The sequence below is a fragment of the Eleginops maclovinus genome, chromosome 2 (assembly GCF_036324505.1).
Source record: "Eleginops maclovinus isolate JMC-PN-2008 ecotype Puerto Natales chromosome 2, JC_Emac_rtc_rv5, whole genome shotgun sequence".
In the NCBI taxonomy this organism is placed as follows: Eukaryota; Metazoa; Chordata; class Actinopteri; order Perciformes; family Eleginopidae; genus Eleginops; species Eleginops maclovinus.
This window is the reverse complement of record NC_086350.1, coordinates 15,523,046-15,535,390: the sequence shown is the minus strand read 5'-3', so window position 1 is coordinate 15,535,390 and position 12,345 is coordinate 15,523,046. Positions and strand designations below refer to the sequence as shown.

Sequence of the window (12,345 nt, the reverse complement as noted above, 5' to 3'; positions counted from 1 at the left end):
GTTTTGAGCACATTTTTATTTAATTTCATATATATATATATATATGTGTGCGTATAATAAACATGATATCAAGATTAATACATTTGAAACACAACGTGTATTATCAATACAGGTAGTACAATATATCCCATCACCATTTTTCTAAGATAAGTGCCTTCTAGAATACTGAATATGTATTTACATTGGGCTATTCTGCATTCATGAGTGTGTTTACTTTTGGTACATTTTGATGCTTATAATCATGTACTTTTATTAAAGATTTTGAATGCATTTTTCTTGTGAAGTTACTTTTGCACTGTAGTATTGATCATTGTACTTTAAATTAAACATTTCCTTTACCACTGCTGGAAACAAGGCTTTGATTCAGTAAAATCTTAGGGTGTTTATGTTGTTTTATTATTAAGTATATTATGCACAGTAATAACTATTGATTGAATTACTTGAATCCTACTTTTTTTCTTTTATACAACATTGCCCTGCACTGGGGCAGCCCTGAAGTGATGGAGACAGTGGGGAGTTTCCCTGTTGACAGCAGCAGCAGCAGCAGCAGCAGCAGACTGACTCTCCCTCATTCAGCTAGCCTGACAGCTAGCTAGCTGCACCTTACCCATTGGTCACGTCTAAACCAAACTAACTACACTCTCACCAGATATCCACCATGGATTTAAATAGTATTGTGTCACATCTTGAGAATACCAACGAAGAGGAAATAGAGAAGCTTCTCCTGCAGTACAATCGAGAGGTAAGGCTCGTTTTACGTGAACCAAAACAAACGGCGGTGCTAACGTTAGCTAGCTAAACAACTAGCTTAGAGTTAGCTAAACATCTTTAGCAGCCGAATGAGCTAAGATGTTGACACTTTCGTATGATCTATGATATATGTGTTGCATCGTTAAACATATCACACTTAACCTATGAATGAGGCTACCCGGAGTTGTATACGTTGTTTAGAACACCATCCGGCTAATGCTAATAGAGTCTGCTCACAAACTATATTACTGCTCGTAGAGTTAGCAATATTAGCATACTTTAGCTTATTAGATTGAGGTCTCTTGGTAATATTGATATCCGTTTTAAAGAGGCGGGGGTTTATTTTCTTTTTCAGTGCATGTTAATTCAATATATATGACCATTCAGACTGTGTTGTTCGGTGTCTACAATGAGCATCTTATCTGTTTCAGAACAGTCACACCTTCAGTTTTGACCAAAAGGAAGAGAGCCTGCGGATTGTAAGTACTACTTATTATCTGAGAGGTGCTTATTAGATGAACACGGTAGCCAAGTTATGTTATTATCTATATCTGTGTTATTCTGTGTCATCTCAGAAGCTGTGCCAGGGCGTGTTGTCAGTTCTGGGCAGGAAGGTGCATCCCAGCTGTCAGAAGACATGTCTGGAGACACTCCGCATCCTGTCCAGAGACAAGCGTGTCCTCGGACCTGTAGCTACCAGGGAGGGCATGTTGATCTTGGGAGGAATGGCAAGGCTGAATCCTGGAGAAGAAGGAGATGAGAACCAGAAACATTCTCAGGAAGACACCCAGTCAGAGGAGGAGGAGAGGGTGGTGGTTGAGGCCTTGAAGTGCCTATGCAATGTTGTTTATAACAGTCCTGCGGCTCAGCAGGTCTGTGTAGACGTGCAGCTTGCTCATGGTCTGTGTGCCATTCTGCATACGGCCCGCACATGGCACCATGAGGTGGGTCTCTTCACACTGCGCCTCGTCTTCCTGCTCTCTGCACTGAGACCAGATGTGCGAGGGGTTTTTCGGAGAGAATTGCATGCTGTAAGACTACTGACGGAGGTCCTGGAGCACACCCTAGATGTGAGCTGGGTCGGTCCCTATGAAGCTGCCCGTCCAGATCCACAGGCCCTGCCTATGCCTGCAGAGGAAAATGAGAGAACAATGGAGGCGCTCAAAGCCTTGTTCAACCTCACACTGTCTGACACTGGTGGTGAGGTGAGTTGATGATGGGTTGTACATCTGTTGAACGCTAGTCATTTGGGGTTTTTGCTCTTACGCATTGTGATAAGTGTGTATGTAAGGGTAAAGAGCCGATTAAGTATGCATCATCAAAAACATAAATGTTTCTGTCTTATCCATTTAGTCAATTATAGAAACAATATATCTACCTCTTGAGGGTCAGACAAACCGACCAGACATCAAAGAACTTGTAGCAACTTTTACATCACCTCCCATTGCCTGTGTCTTGGCCAAATGAATCCACTTGAACACTCTGCAAAGACTACGACCAAAGGCCAACCAGCATGTGCATTCTGTGTCAGCTTTACAGACAATAAGTACACAGTTGTCTGTATTTGTCATTCAAAAAAGGGAAACAGGACGATCTTAGATTACAGACAGACAAAAGCAGTTTTCTGAATACATATATTAAAACAAGGAAGCATTTCCCAACCATTTTCACAGCACTCTTGCTTCAGTGCAGTTTGCTTGGTCCTTCACTGCAGCTTTTGTTCTCTGGCACTGATTTGCTTAAGCTGAACAGCCAAACAGAATGATGTTTACTGTCAAAACGACTGACTAAAAGGGTCATGGTCGCAGGTCATGTGACAGTGAACTAGCATGCATTATATGTTGGACACTAGAACAAAAGCATCTACATTGAATTCATCCAAAATATATATATGTTCCTTTATATGACAAAAAGTTTTCTTCAACCTGTACCCTCAAAGGCCAAAATAAATGTATCATCCTTTACTGTAATTAAATGGGACAAAATGTGGTTCTTAGTAGTTATCAGGGAATAGTTTGTAGTTACAGATCATTTCCTATAATCATTATGACATGGCTGTCTTGGCACATTTCATGCAATTTGGATTGAAGGGGACACTCGACCACAAATCCTGCATCTGATACCATGTAAGTCTTAATGACTCTTAGGTGTCATTAGTGTACGTGTTAGTTCTCAAGTTTGACCCTGCTCACCTCTTTGACACTGTAGAAATGTAAGCTTCTTATTCCTTGTGCTATTTTAAATCTAGACTCAAAGCTTTGATCTCACTTAGCTCTCCTCTTTTTACACTTTTACTGGTTGTGATGCCTCATAGATTCATTAGGCAGCTGTTGCAGTTAGGCCTTAGTGTTCATATCCTTAGTTTTGTAGCTTAAGAACCTCTGTGCCTCAGTGGTTTGCCTAACCTCTGAATAAGAAACTTTCTGCTTGAAATTCATGTTTGTGATCATCCTTGATTTGATAGGAGGATGACCACCAGTTCAGAGTCATCGCTGCCATCCTGCGTCATCTGCTGATGCTGAAGACTGAGACTGAGGATAAAACCGAGGAAGTACACAGGTGGGAACTCTGTTCTTTAGGGCTGTTAATATCTGAATCTCTTTTAGTAATCTACACCCTGAATATTGAATGAAGGCCCTCTGCTCTCGGCGACTTGTAGAACTGGTCAGACTCATTTGAAACTGATTTGCATTGAGAATCACCGACTGACAGAGGGCTTTCACTACTACGCACACTATCCTGTGTAGATGGTCTGCTGTCTACTGTGGTCTGAAAGCAGCCTACCGTATCGTTTGAAAAACTACAATGTTTCTTTGGAGCCTTGTTGGGTGTGTTATCTTGTAGATTTACGCTGTCTTTCCGCCACAGCAGCAGCATCTTATTCATATGGTAATTTAATGCAGGAATGCCAAGAATCTGTGGCCATAGACCAAATTTAAAGAGGGTGGTATAAAAGAGACTGATGTTTCCCTTGAGCTGTCGAGTCAACGGCTGAACTGGTCATGCGACTTTGGCCCATTGACCGACGTAACTTTGTTAAGATACTCTGACAGGTTTTATCCATACTGTATTTGACTTGTTTTAATTATATTTTAGAACATGCTACTCCATACCTTTTTTTCATGTTGGTTCTCAACACTTTTTTTTACTTCAGAAATGACCATTCCTTTTTTAATGGCATACTATATTATTATCTTTCATATGTTTCATCATGCTATGCTATGACTTTTTGAATTACATTTTTTAACTTTTACTTTGGAGCGCATCTACATTTCTCATTATTTGTCCTTAATTGGCTGCTGCAGGTCTGCTCAGACAGTACAATGTAAATATCCAAACTAATGGGTATAACTCACAATTCAAACATAAAACAGTTGATATATCTGCCGTCAGTTTATAAGGCAGAACGTTTAACTTGCTAAACACATCTGGGAATGTGGGGGTGGTGAACAATGTAAATATCTCTCCACCACGTTCATTATCAACCTGTGTTTCCTGCTGTCTTGACAACATGGATTTGTGCATATGCTTCAGCTGAAGCTTCGTGTGAGCCAAGAAGAGATGATTCTGCACTGTGCCATGTGGGATCCTTTACTTTTGAAAATGAATTGACTCATTTTCAGACTGCTGATTCTACTTTAATTTTCTTGACTTTTAAATATCAACATGTTGTATAGATCAAGTCCTTCATAAAGTCATGTTTATTCATCTACAGTCATGCCATCAACCTGCTGAATAACCTGCCTGTGTCCTGCCTGGACGTGTTAATCGACGTGCCTGTCCAGGGGGGACTAGAGATGTACAGTGGGAAAAACTTGGATGCAATCCAGATGTTGATAGACTTTATGGAGAAAAGGATGGACAAGGTAAAGTTCATCCTCTGCAGCAGACAGAACTAGTTCATTGACACTTCAGGACACATTAATGTGCGCTTTAATGTAAACTATGATACATTTGACTATTCTATACTCACTTGCAGACAGTAATGGTACACATTTGAATGTGACATCTTGCATGTTATTGATATGTTAAAGTCGTGCTAGACCTGACACATTTTACTGCATATCCTTCAGTTTCTCCTCCACCCATCATGCACTCTGATCCAAACCCTCCCCTGGTTTAAAATGTTTTCAGTGGTCCATCTTTTGCAGCCTGTGAAGTGTTTGTGGTTTGTGTCACTCCAAGCAGGGCTCCAACTACAAAGAGGGTTTGACTCCGGTGCTCAGCCTGTTGACTGAAGGATCCAGACACCATAGGGAGATCCGCAGATTCATCAAAGCTCAGGTACAGCAGCTGCCAACAGATTCAGACGGAGATGATAATAAATTATGTGACGTTTCTCATTTCATCTGGGAGGCCAGCATCTGCCCTGAAGTGAATCATACCTGATTTTATTTACCTTATAACTGGTAAATATCCTGTGTGTGTTCATTAGTCAGGGATTGGTTGTAAAGACAGATAAAGGCATAAATAAATAATCTGAACTACTGAACATCTGCCCCTTCAGGTACTTCCCCCGCTGAAAGACGTGAAGATCAGGCCAGAGATCGGCACCACCACCAGGAACAAGCTGGTGCGCCTTATGACACATGTTGACATGGGGGTGAAGCAGACGGCTGCAGAGTTTCTCTTTGTCCTCTGCAAAGAAAGCGGTGAGCAGTGGTCGGGATAGGGAGGAACATAGTGCAGACCTAAAAAGAATTTGAAATGAGAGAGCAGGAAGAACTCTTTATTGAGTTTCAGTGCTTTATACACAGCTCATCTAAGAGAATCTAAAGCTTGAGAGTAGGGGCAGAAAGAATTTAAAATACATGTTAATTACCTGATGTGTAGATAAAAACTAAACAAAACAAAACATCTATTAAATAATAACATTTGAAACCACCTATGACTAACCAAATACCCTAAAATAGAACCTACCCAGCTACTAGATGGTTCCAAAACATTTGTGACTTGCTCTGTCAAAATCAGTCACATTGAACTGAAGACACATTTTGAGTTATACACTGTTAGAAAGAGGAGATTCATAGCTTTCTAATGATGTAAGGATTGTTTTTCTACTCCAAATATTAAGCAAAATATGTCACATTATACAGTGGGGCAAAAAAGTATTTAGTCAGCCACCAATTGTGCAAGTTCTCCCATTTAAAACGATGAGAGAGGCCTGTAATTTTCATCATAGGTATACCTCAACTATGAGAGACAAAATGAGAAAACAAAATCCAGGAAATCACATTGTCTGATTTTTAATGAATTTATTTTCAAATGATTGTGGAAAATAAGTATTTGGTCAATAACAAAAGTTCATCTCAATACTTTGTTATATACCCTTTCTTGGCAATGACAGAGGTCAAACGTTTTCTGTAGTCTTCACAAGGTTTCCACACACTGTTGCTGGTATTTTGGCCCATTCCTCCATGCAGATCTCCTCTAAAGCAGTGATGTTTTGGGGCTGCCGCTGGGCAACACAGACTTTCAACTCCCTCCAAAGATTTTCTATGGTGTTGAGATCTGGAGACTGGCTAGGCCACTCCAGGACCTTGAAATGCTTCTTATGAAGCCACTCCTTCGTTGCCCTGGCGGTGTGTTTGGGATCATTGTCATGCTGAAAGACCCAGCCACGCTTCATCTTCAGTGCCCTTGCTGATGGAAGGAGGTTTTCACTCAAAATCTCACGATACATGGCCCCATTCATTCTTTCCTTTACACGGATCAGTCGTCCTGGTCCCTTTGCAGAAAAACAGCCCCAAAGCATGATGTTTCCACCCCCATGCTTCACAGTAGGTATGGTGTTGTTTGGATGCAACTCTGCATTCTTTCTCCTCCAAACACGACGAGTTGAGTTTTTACCAAAAAGTTCTATTTTGGTTTCATCTGACCATATGACATTCTCCCAATCCTCTTCTGGATCATCCAAATGCCCTCTAGCAAACTTCAGACGGGCCTGGACATGTACTGGCTTAAGCAGGGGGACACGTCTGGAACTGCAGGATTTAAGTCCCTGGCGGCGTAGTGTGTTACTGATGGTAGCCTCTGTTACTTTGGTCCCAGCTCTCTGCAGGTCATTCACTAGGTCCCCCCGTGTGGTTCTGGGATTTTTGCTCACCGTTCTTGTGATCATTTTGACCCCACGGGGTGAGATCTTGCGTGGAGCCCCAGATGGAGGGAGATTAGCAGTGGTCTTGTATGTCTTCCATTTTCTAATAATTGCTCCCACAGTTGATTTCTTCACACCAAGCTGCTTACCTATTGCAGATTCAGTTTTCCCAGCCTGGTGCAGGTCTACAATTTAGTCTCTGGTCTCCTTTGACAGCTCTTTGGTCTTGGCCATAGTGGAGTTTGGAGTATGACTGTTTGAGGTTGTGGACAGGTGTCTTTTATACTGATAACGAGTTCAAAAAGGTGCCATTAATACAGGTAACGAGTGGAGGACAGAGGAGCCTCTTAAAGAAGAAGTTACAGGTCTGTGAGAGCCAGAAATCTTGCTTGTTTGTAGGTGACCAAATACTTATTTTACCGAGGAATTTACCAATTAATTCTTTAAAAATCAGACAATGTGATTTCCTGGATTTGTTTTCCTCATTTTGTCTCTCATAGTTGAGGTATACCTATAATAAAAATTACAGGCCTCTCTCATCTTTTTAAATGGGAGAACTTGCACAATTGGTGGCTGACTAAATACTTTTTTGCCCCACTGTATAATGACACCGAGTCGTGATTTTGAGAAAAAGGCCTTCAAAGTTTGCAGTCAATTTTGAGGTATTTGTTCAAATGAACCATGAACCTTAAAACAAATTCACCGTGTGTTTGCTCAAACACGTACACTCAGACTAAACTGTTGCAGCCTTGTCACATGCACACTTCAACCCCTAGAACTAAGGCACTCACATAAACCAGCAAGCCCATTGTCGCGTGCACACTCATTAATATACAATTTGAATGCAAATGAAAAGTTTAACCTTTGTACATTTTTGTGGTCATGTTTGAGCACACACACATTCAAACTGTATATTGATGAGCGTGCATGCGATAATGGGCGTGCACGTGGGTTTGGGTGTGCACATGGCCATATGTACATGGGCAATAAGAGTTTCATATTCTGAAAGCCAATACTTTGCTTTTTTTAAAATCAGACACATTTCGAGAGAGCGGGTCACCTTTATTCCATCAGTTTAATATTGGATTAATAGCTAAGATGCACTTAATGGAGACATAGGGGCAAGTGGCAATGTTAGATTTAAAGTGGATTACAGAGCAGGGTATGTAGTTTATAAGTTGAGTGCTAATAATGAGGTAGTGAGATATCAGATGCATGACTGCTGCGTTGCTATAGCTACTGCACAGCTCATGCACTGCTCATGCTTGCACGTTTAGATGTAACTTAACCATCTTGTGTATTTGTGGTGTTGTCTTGTAGTAGACAACCTGTTGAAGTACACAGGATATGGAAATGCAGCCGGACTCCTGGTGGCTCGAGGACTCCTTGCAGGAGGGAGAGGAGAGACTCAGTACTCCGATGACGAAGACTCGGACACAGAGGAGTACAAATCTGCTAAACCCTTGTGAGTGCTCTGCACAGATGTACAGCTCTCTGAGGCCAACGTGTTTATTCAACCTGTATGCATTGATCATGTATGAGTCTGTTATGTTCCAGCATCAACCCCATCACCGGTCATGTGGAGGAGCCCATGCCGAACCCCGTCGAAGAGATGACGGAGGAGCAGAAGGAGTACGAAGCCCAGAAACTAGTCAACATGTTTGACAAGTTGTCAAGGTAATAATGCTAAAATATAAAGACTCTACCAGGGACGGTAGAATCCTCTGTTTAGTAATGAAACTGTAAATGTATTATTTTTCTAAAGTTTGTTTACAAGTTGCTTATAATGAACATTAGAGAGGTGTAACAGGACATGAGGGGGAAATAGTCACAGGTCCTGGAGGTGTTTTAATAACACGGTCAGTGTCTCAAACCCCTTGGTCAGGAACATTAATAGCATAAAATAGCACTTTTTTTCTAGAGCCAGACAAAAATGTGTCAAATGTTCAAGGGACAGCAGAAAACAAACCGATATCATGCTAACCACAAAACAAACAAATGGAATATGCCACCGTAATCAAAAGTAACAAAGATCATCATTTTAGCACTAAGGTCAGTAACTTCTTGAACTGGAGCAACAGTTGCTTCTGCTCAAATTATTCATATTGCTCATTGTTTCGCCTGCGAAAAGCCCACCTGTGTTTGTGTTGACCTTTCTTAGTGAGCAGAGGCTAAAGCCAGTCAAGCACAATGCCGTCACAAAGGTAACAGTGAGCTCGCTCCCTGCCAACCGCTTCATCAAAGGAAGAATCTCTTCCTGTTAGCTGCAGCTTTAATTAGGGCCCGGACTTCCAGCACGCCGCAGCATTCAGCCCGAGTAAAAGGAAGCTGCCGGCACGCCGCTGCAGCATCATTACCACAGCTCCCTTAATTATCACATAATTGGTACACACAGCCGGCTCTTCGGTCGCGGTTCCTTTATGTGCTGCATTCAGGTTTCCTTAGATGACACATGTGCCCTGACTTTATTCTGAGGAGCCAGGCAAGACAGGGAGTGGACTGAGACAGAGGCACCACTAACAACAAAGTAATTTGAGTGGAACGTGCACGAAGAGACACGAGTGAACGAATGTGCAGACGTGTTAACACTGACCTCGTCATTGTTGGTCCAAAGAGGGGGTTGAGCTGTAATGAGACACGTGCGCCCAGAAGAGGAAGATTCCTTTCCGAGGCGGCATCTTCTTTCTTCTGCTCCTCAGTGGAGGAGGTGTGATGCTGACGGAGAGGTGCTTCCTCAGTCCAGGCTCTAAGGAGATCGCTCAGAGCGCTGGAAGAATGTGCTCCCCTAACTGCTTAACTGGTCCTCCAATTAGCACATATTCTGCACCCCCGCCCAACCCGGTTTACATCTGACAGACCCCCAGTCCTCTGTCACTGCCTTGGAGGAGAGGAGGGATTATTTCTGCACTAATTGGGAGGGATGATGTCACATGTTTTAGTTTGTTTTGTCTTGTTAGCTCATGCTACCTGCCGACGCTAACCAGTGATCTGAGGCTGGGGACTGTCCCTGCCTCTCTGTAAAAATGTGTTCATTAGAGAAACCTGAGAAGAAAATACTCAACTATATTCTGATTTAACCACGTCCTCCATCTCCTATCAAACTTCATACCCTGTTCTTTAGCCAGGATAAGTTACATTTAATTGGAGGAATCAGCAGCGATTACATGGCCATTTATTTTTGAATCTCTTTACAACTGAATGCAAATGGGTGCTTAATAAATCTGCGGCGGGTAATTCTCTGATAAATCATCTCAGAGGGAGTGGTGACACACAGTGCAGGTATAATTGGATTAGGATGAAGGGGCAGCCGTGGCTTTGAGGAGATTAGTTTGAGCGCTGATCCTGTAATTAAACTGAGGGGGGAAGAGAGGGGGGAGGATGGCCAGACAGGGGGCAAGTGGGGTTGTAGGGTGAGGGTCCTTGAGCTCTGGATGTAAGAGAGTAAAGATGCAGGAGTGAAAGCCCTCTTAAAACTCTCCGAGGAAACAGACAGTCCTGCACAGAGAGGGGTTTTGTTTGCATGAAAGATGAAATTGTCTCAACATGTTTTTCTTTTTGTGTCAACAGGCAGAATGTGATCCGGCCAATGGGGGTCATGCCTGACGGGACGTTAGCACCTCTTGAAGAAACTCTCTGCGACCCACCCGATGACTCAGGATCAGACTCTGACTAGGCACGGCACTTTTAGGCCCCATGTTCAGGCTAAACCCCTCAACACATCCAAGAGCTGTGTCCCGTGTCAATGTCAGGAAGGATCCCTTGCAGAAATCCAAACCAATGCTGAAATTTAGGATCCTCCTTTTAACTTGGATAACCAGAAAGTCACGCTAATTTGACAGATTTGTGAATTAACATTAGGACGTTTGAGTGTATCAAATGTGTCAGAATGGCAAATAGTGAATCAGGTTAACGATAAATGTATCTGTATAACTACTTTAAGCGGTGTAATATATGTTGGGCAACCTAGTCTATTTAATTTAGAAATGTGACTTCTGGTGATCCCCTCCTGAACCGTGACACAGCTCATCATGTCCCAGGAAACAGTCGAGGCCCTGTCGCTGCACTGGGACCTTCTCCAGAGAGGAAGTGGACTTGCATCACAGACTTTGCAGTGGCATCAAAATGCAAAGGAGGCCTCCATGGTTACTGTTGCACCTTCCTCATTTATTGTAGCACTGCCTAAGTTTAAAATAATAGAGGTAATAATATAATTCTTTGCTGGATCATGTGTAGGTCTCTGAGAGCAGGTTGTCATAGTTGAAGTGTCACTGGGTCTGAATAATCATTCCTTCATGTCTTTTTGTTTTTTAACATTTCTCTTCTTTCTGCTACATTATGATTTTGTTCTCGTTTGTTTCTAGATGACTCAAGTACACTTAATAGAAACTACTTTAAATATGATATCAACGAAAACTGTAAACAATGAACCTGGTTGTTGGTTTAAAATCATGGGGCATGTTCGTTAGAGACAACTAGATTGGTGAATATGTAGAAATCAGGCGTGCAGCTCACCCTGAGTCTGTGTTTGGTTGTGTGATTATTTTGAATGTTGCACACCAGTTAGTCGCCAAGGAAACCTTCTGAATTCAGGGCTTGTTGGTTTACCGTTGTGTCACTGAAATACTTTTTTAATGTATAAATTGTGGAGAAACACCTTTCCTGTGGTGGACGATAGTGAAGAGATAGTTTCTGCCTGCTGTGGACTCTCGACAAAGAATTGTGTAAACTGCAACGATTGTTTTCTAATTCATTATACTTTTGCCAAATCTGTTAAATCAGTTATTCGATGTTTTTCTTTTTTTTTTGTCTACATTGAAATGTTTGTTAATTTTATACAATTCAACATGTCTGTATAAACTGATAATACTTCATTTTGTGAGTACAATTTATCTTAATATAATATCTGCCACCTTTTTAATAAGCTGAATGCAAAAGATTTGCCCCCAAAAGTGAAACCCTGACTTCTTGGTGAAAAAAAACCTAATTGCTGATTACAATCCAGAGAAACCGAGTAATGCTTTAACCAGAGAACATGTGTCATTATTTATGATAAAGGAAACAGCTACTGTTTACTCGTTTTTATAATGAATAATCATGAGAGCACACTTTTCACCTGACTTGTGAATCATCACTACTGCCTCCTCACACACGGAAAATAATAAATGATCTACAGTTTGCCAAGTCCGAGTCACTCTCTTAAACTTCACGTGACTAATTTCATGTTTTTGGTTGCTTAGAAAATCATAACGGGTCAGACATACACAAATTAAAGTCAAAACCTAGCAGTAAGGTGTTGGGTTGCACAAGCTTATGGAAATACTCTCTTCTTAAAAAGTGTTTCCCTTTCAATTTGTCATGCAGCCGTCATGCTGCCGTAGATCTGTACTGTGTAAATGCCTTCTTTTTCCTCCACAACATAGTGGGATATATTAAAACTGCATGTTGATCCCTTCTCTATCTGGAAAGCTTTTGTTATTTTTGCACACTTTATATACTGT

General features: G+C 41.6%; 1 protein-coding gene across 2 annotated transcripts; it reads left to right on the top strand.

Annotated features, from left to right (window-relative positions):
• Nucleotides 1-518: 518 nt before the first annotated feature.
• On the top strand, nucleotides 519-12,022 carry ric8b (RIC8 guanine nucleotide exchange factor B). Of its 2 annotated transcripts, none has more exons than XM_063877160.1 (10): nucleotides 519-742; nucleotides 1,182-1,229; nucleotides 1,326-1,955; nucleotides 3,215-3,309; nucleotides 4,466-4,616; nucleotides 4,939-5,034; nucleotides 5,258-5,402; nucleotides 8,168-8,312; nucleotides 8,405-8,524; nucleotides 10,415-12,022. In XM_063877160.1, the coding sequence occupies exons 1-10, from the start codon at nucleotides 659-661 to the stop codon at nucleotides 10,518-10,520; spliced, it is 1,620 nt and encodes a 539-aa protein (XP_063733230.1). In that variant the 5' UTR covers nucleotides 519-658; the 3' UTR covers nucleotides 10,521-12,022. The 2 variants fall into 2 exon arrangements, with proteins under 2 accessions (XP_063733230.1, XP_063733221.1); XM_063877151.1 differs by having other exon boundaries at nucleotides 4,936-5,034.
• Nucleotides 12,023-12,345: the final 323 nt, after the last annotated feature.

Excerpts from the sequence above, each read along its gene's own strand:
- ric8b (XM_063877151.1), top strand. The coding sequence starts at position 659 with ATGGATTTAAATAGTATTGTGTCACATCTTGAGAATACCAACGAAGAG. Across the intron at positions 743-1,181 it reads TCCTGCAGTACAATCGAGAG|AACAGTCACACCTTCAGTTT; the intron begins GTAAGGCTCGTT and ends TATCTGTTTCAG. Across the intron at positions 8,525-10,414 it reads ATGTTTGACAAGTTGTCAAG|GCAGAATGTGATCCGGCCAA; the intron begins GTAATAATGCTA and ends TTGTGTCAACAG.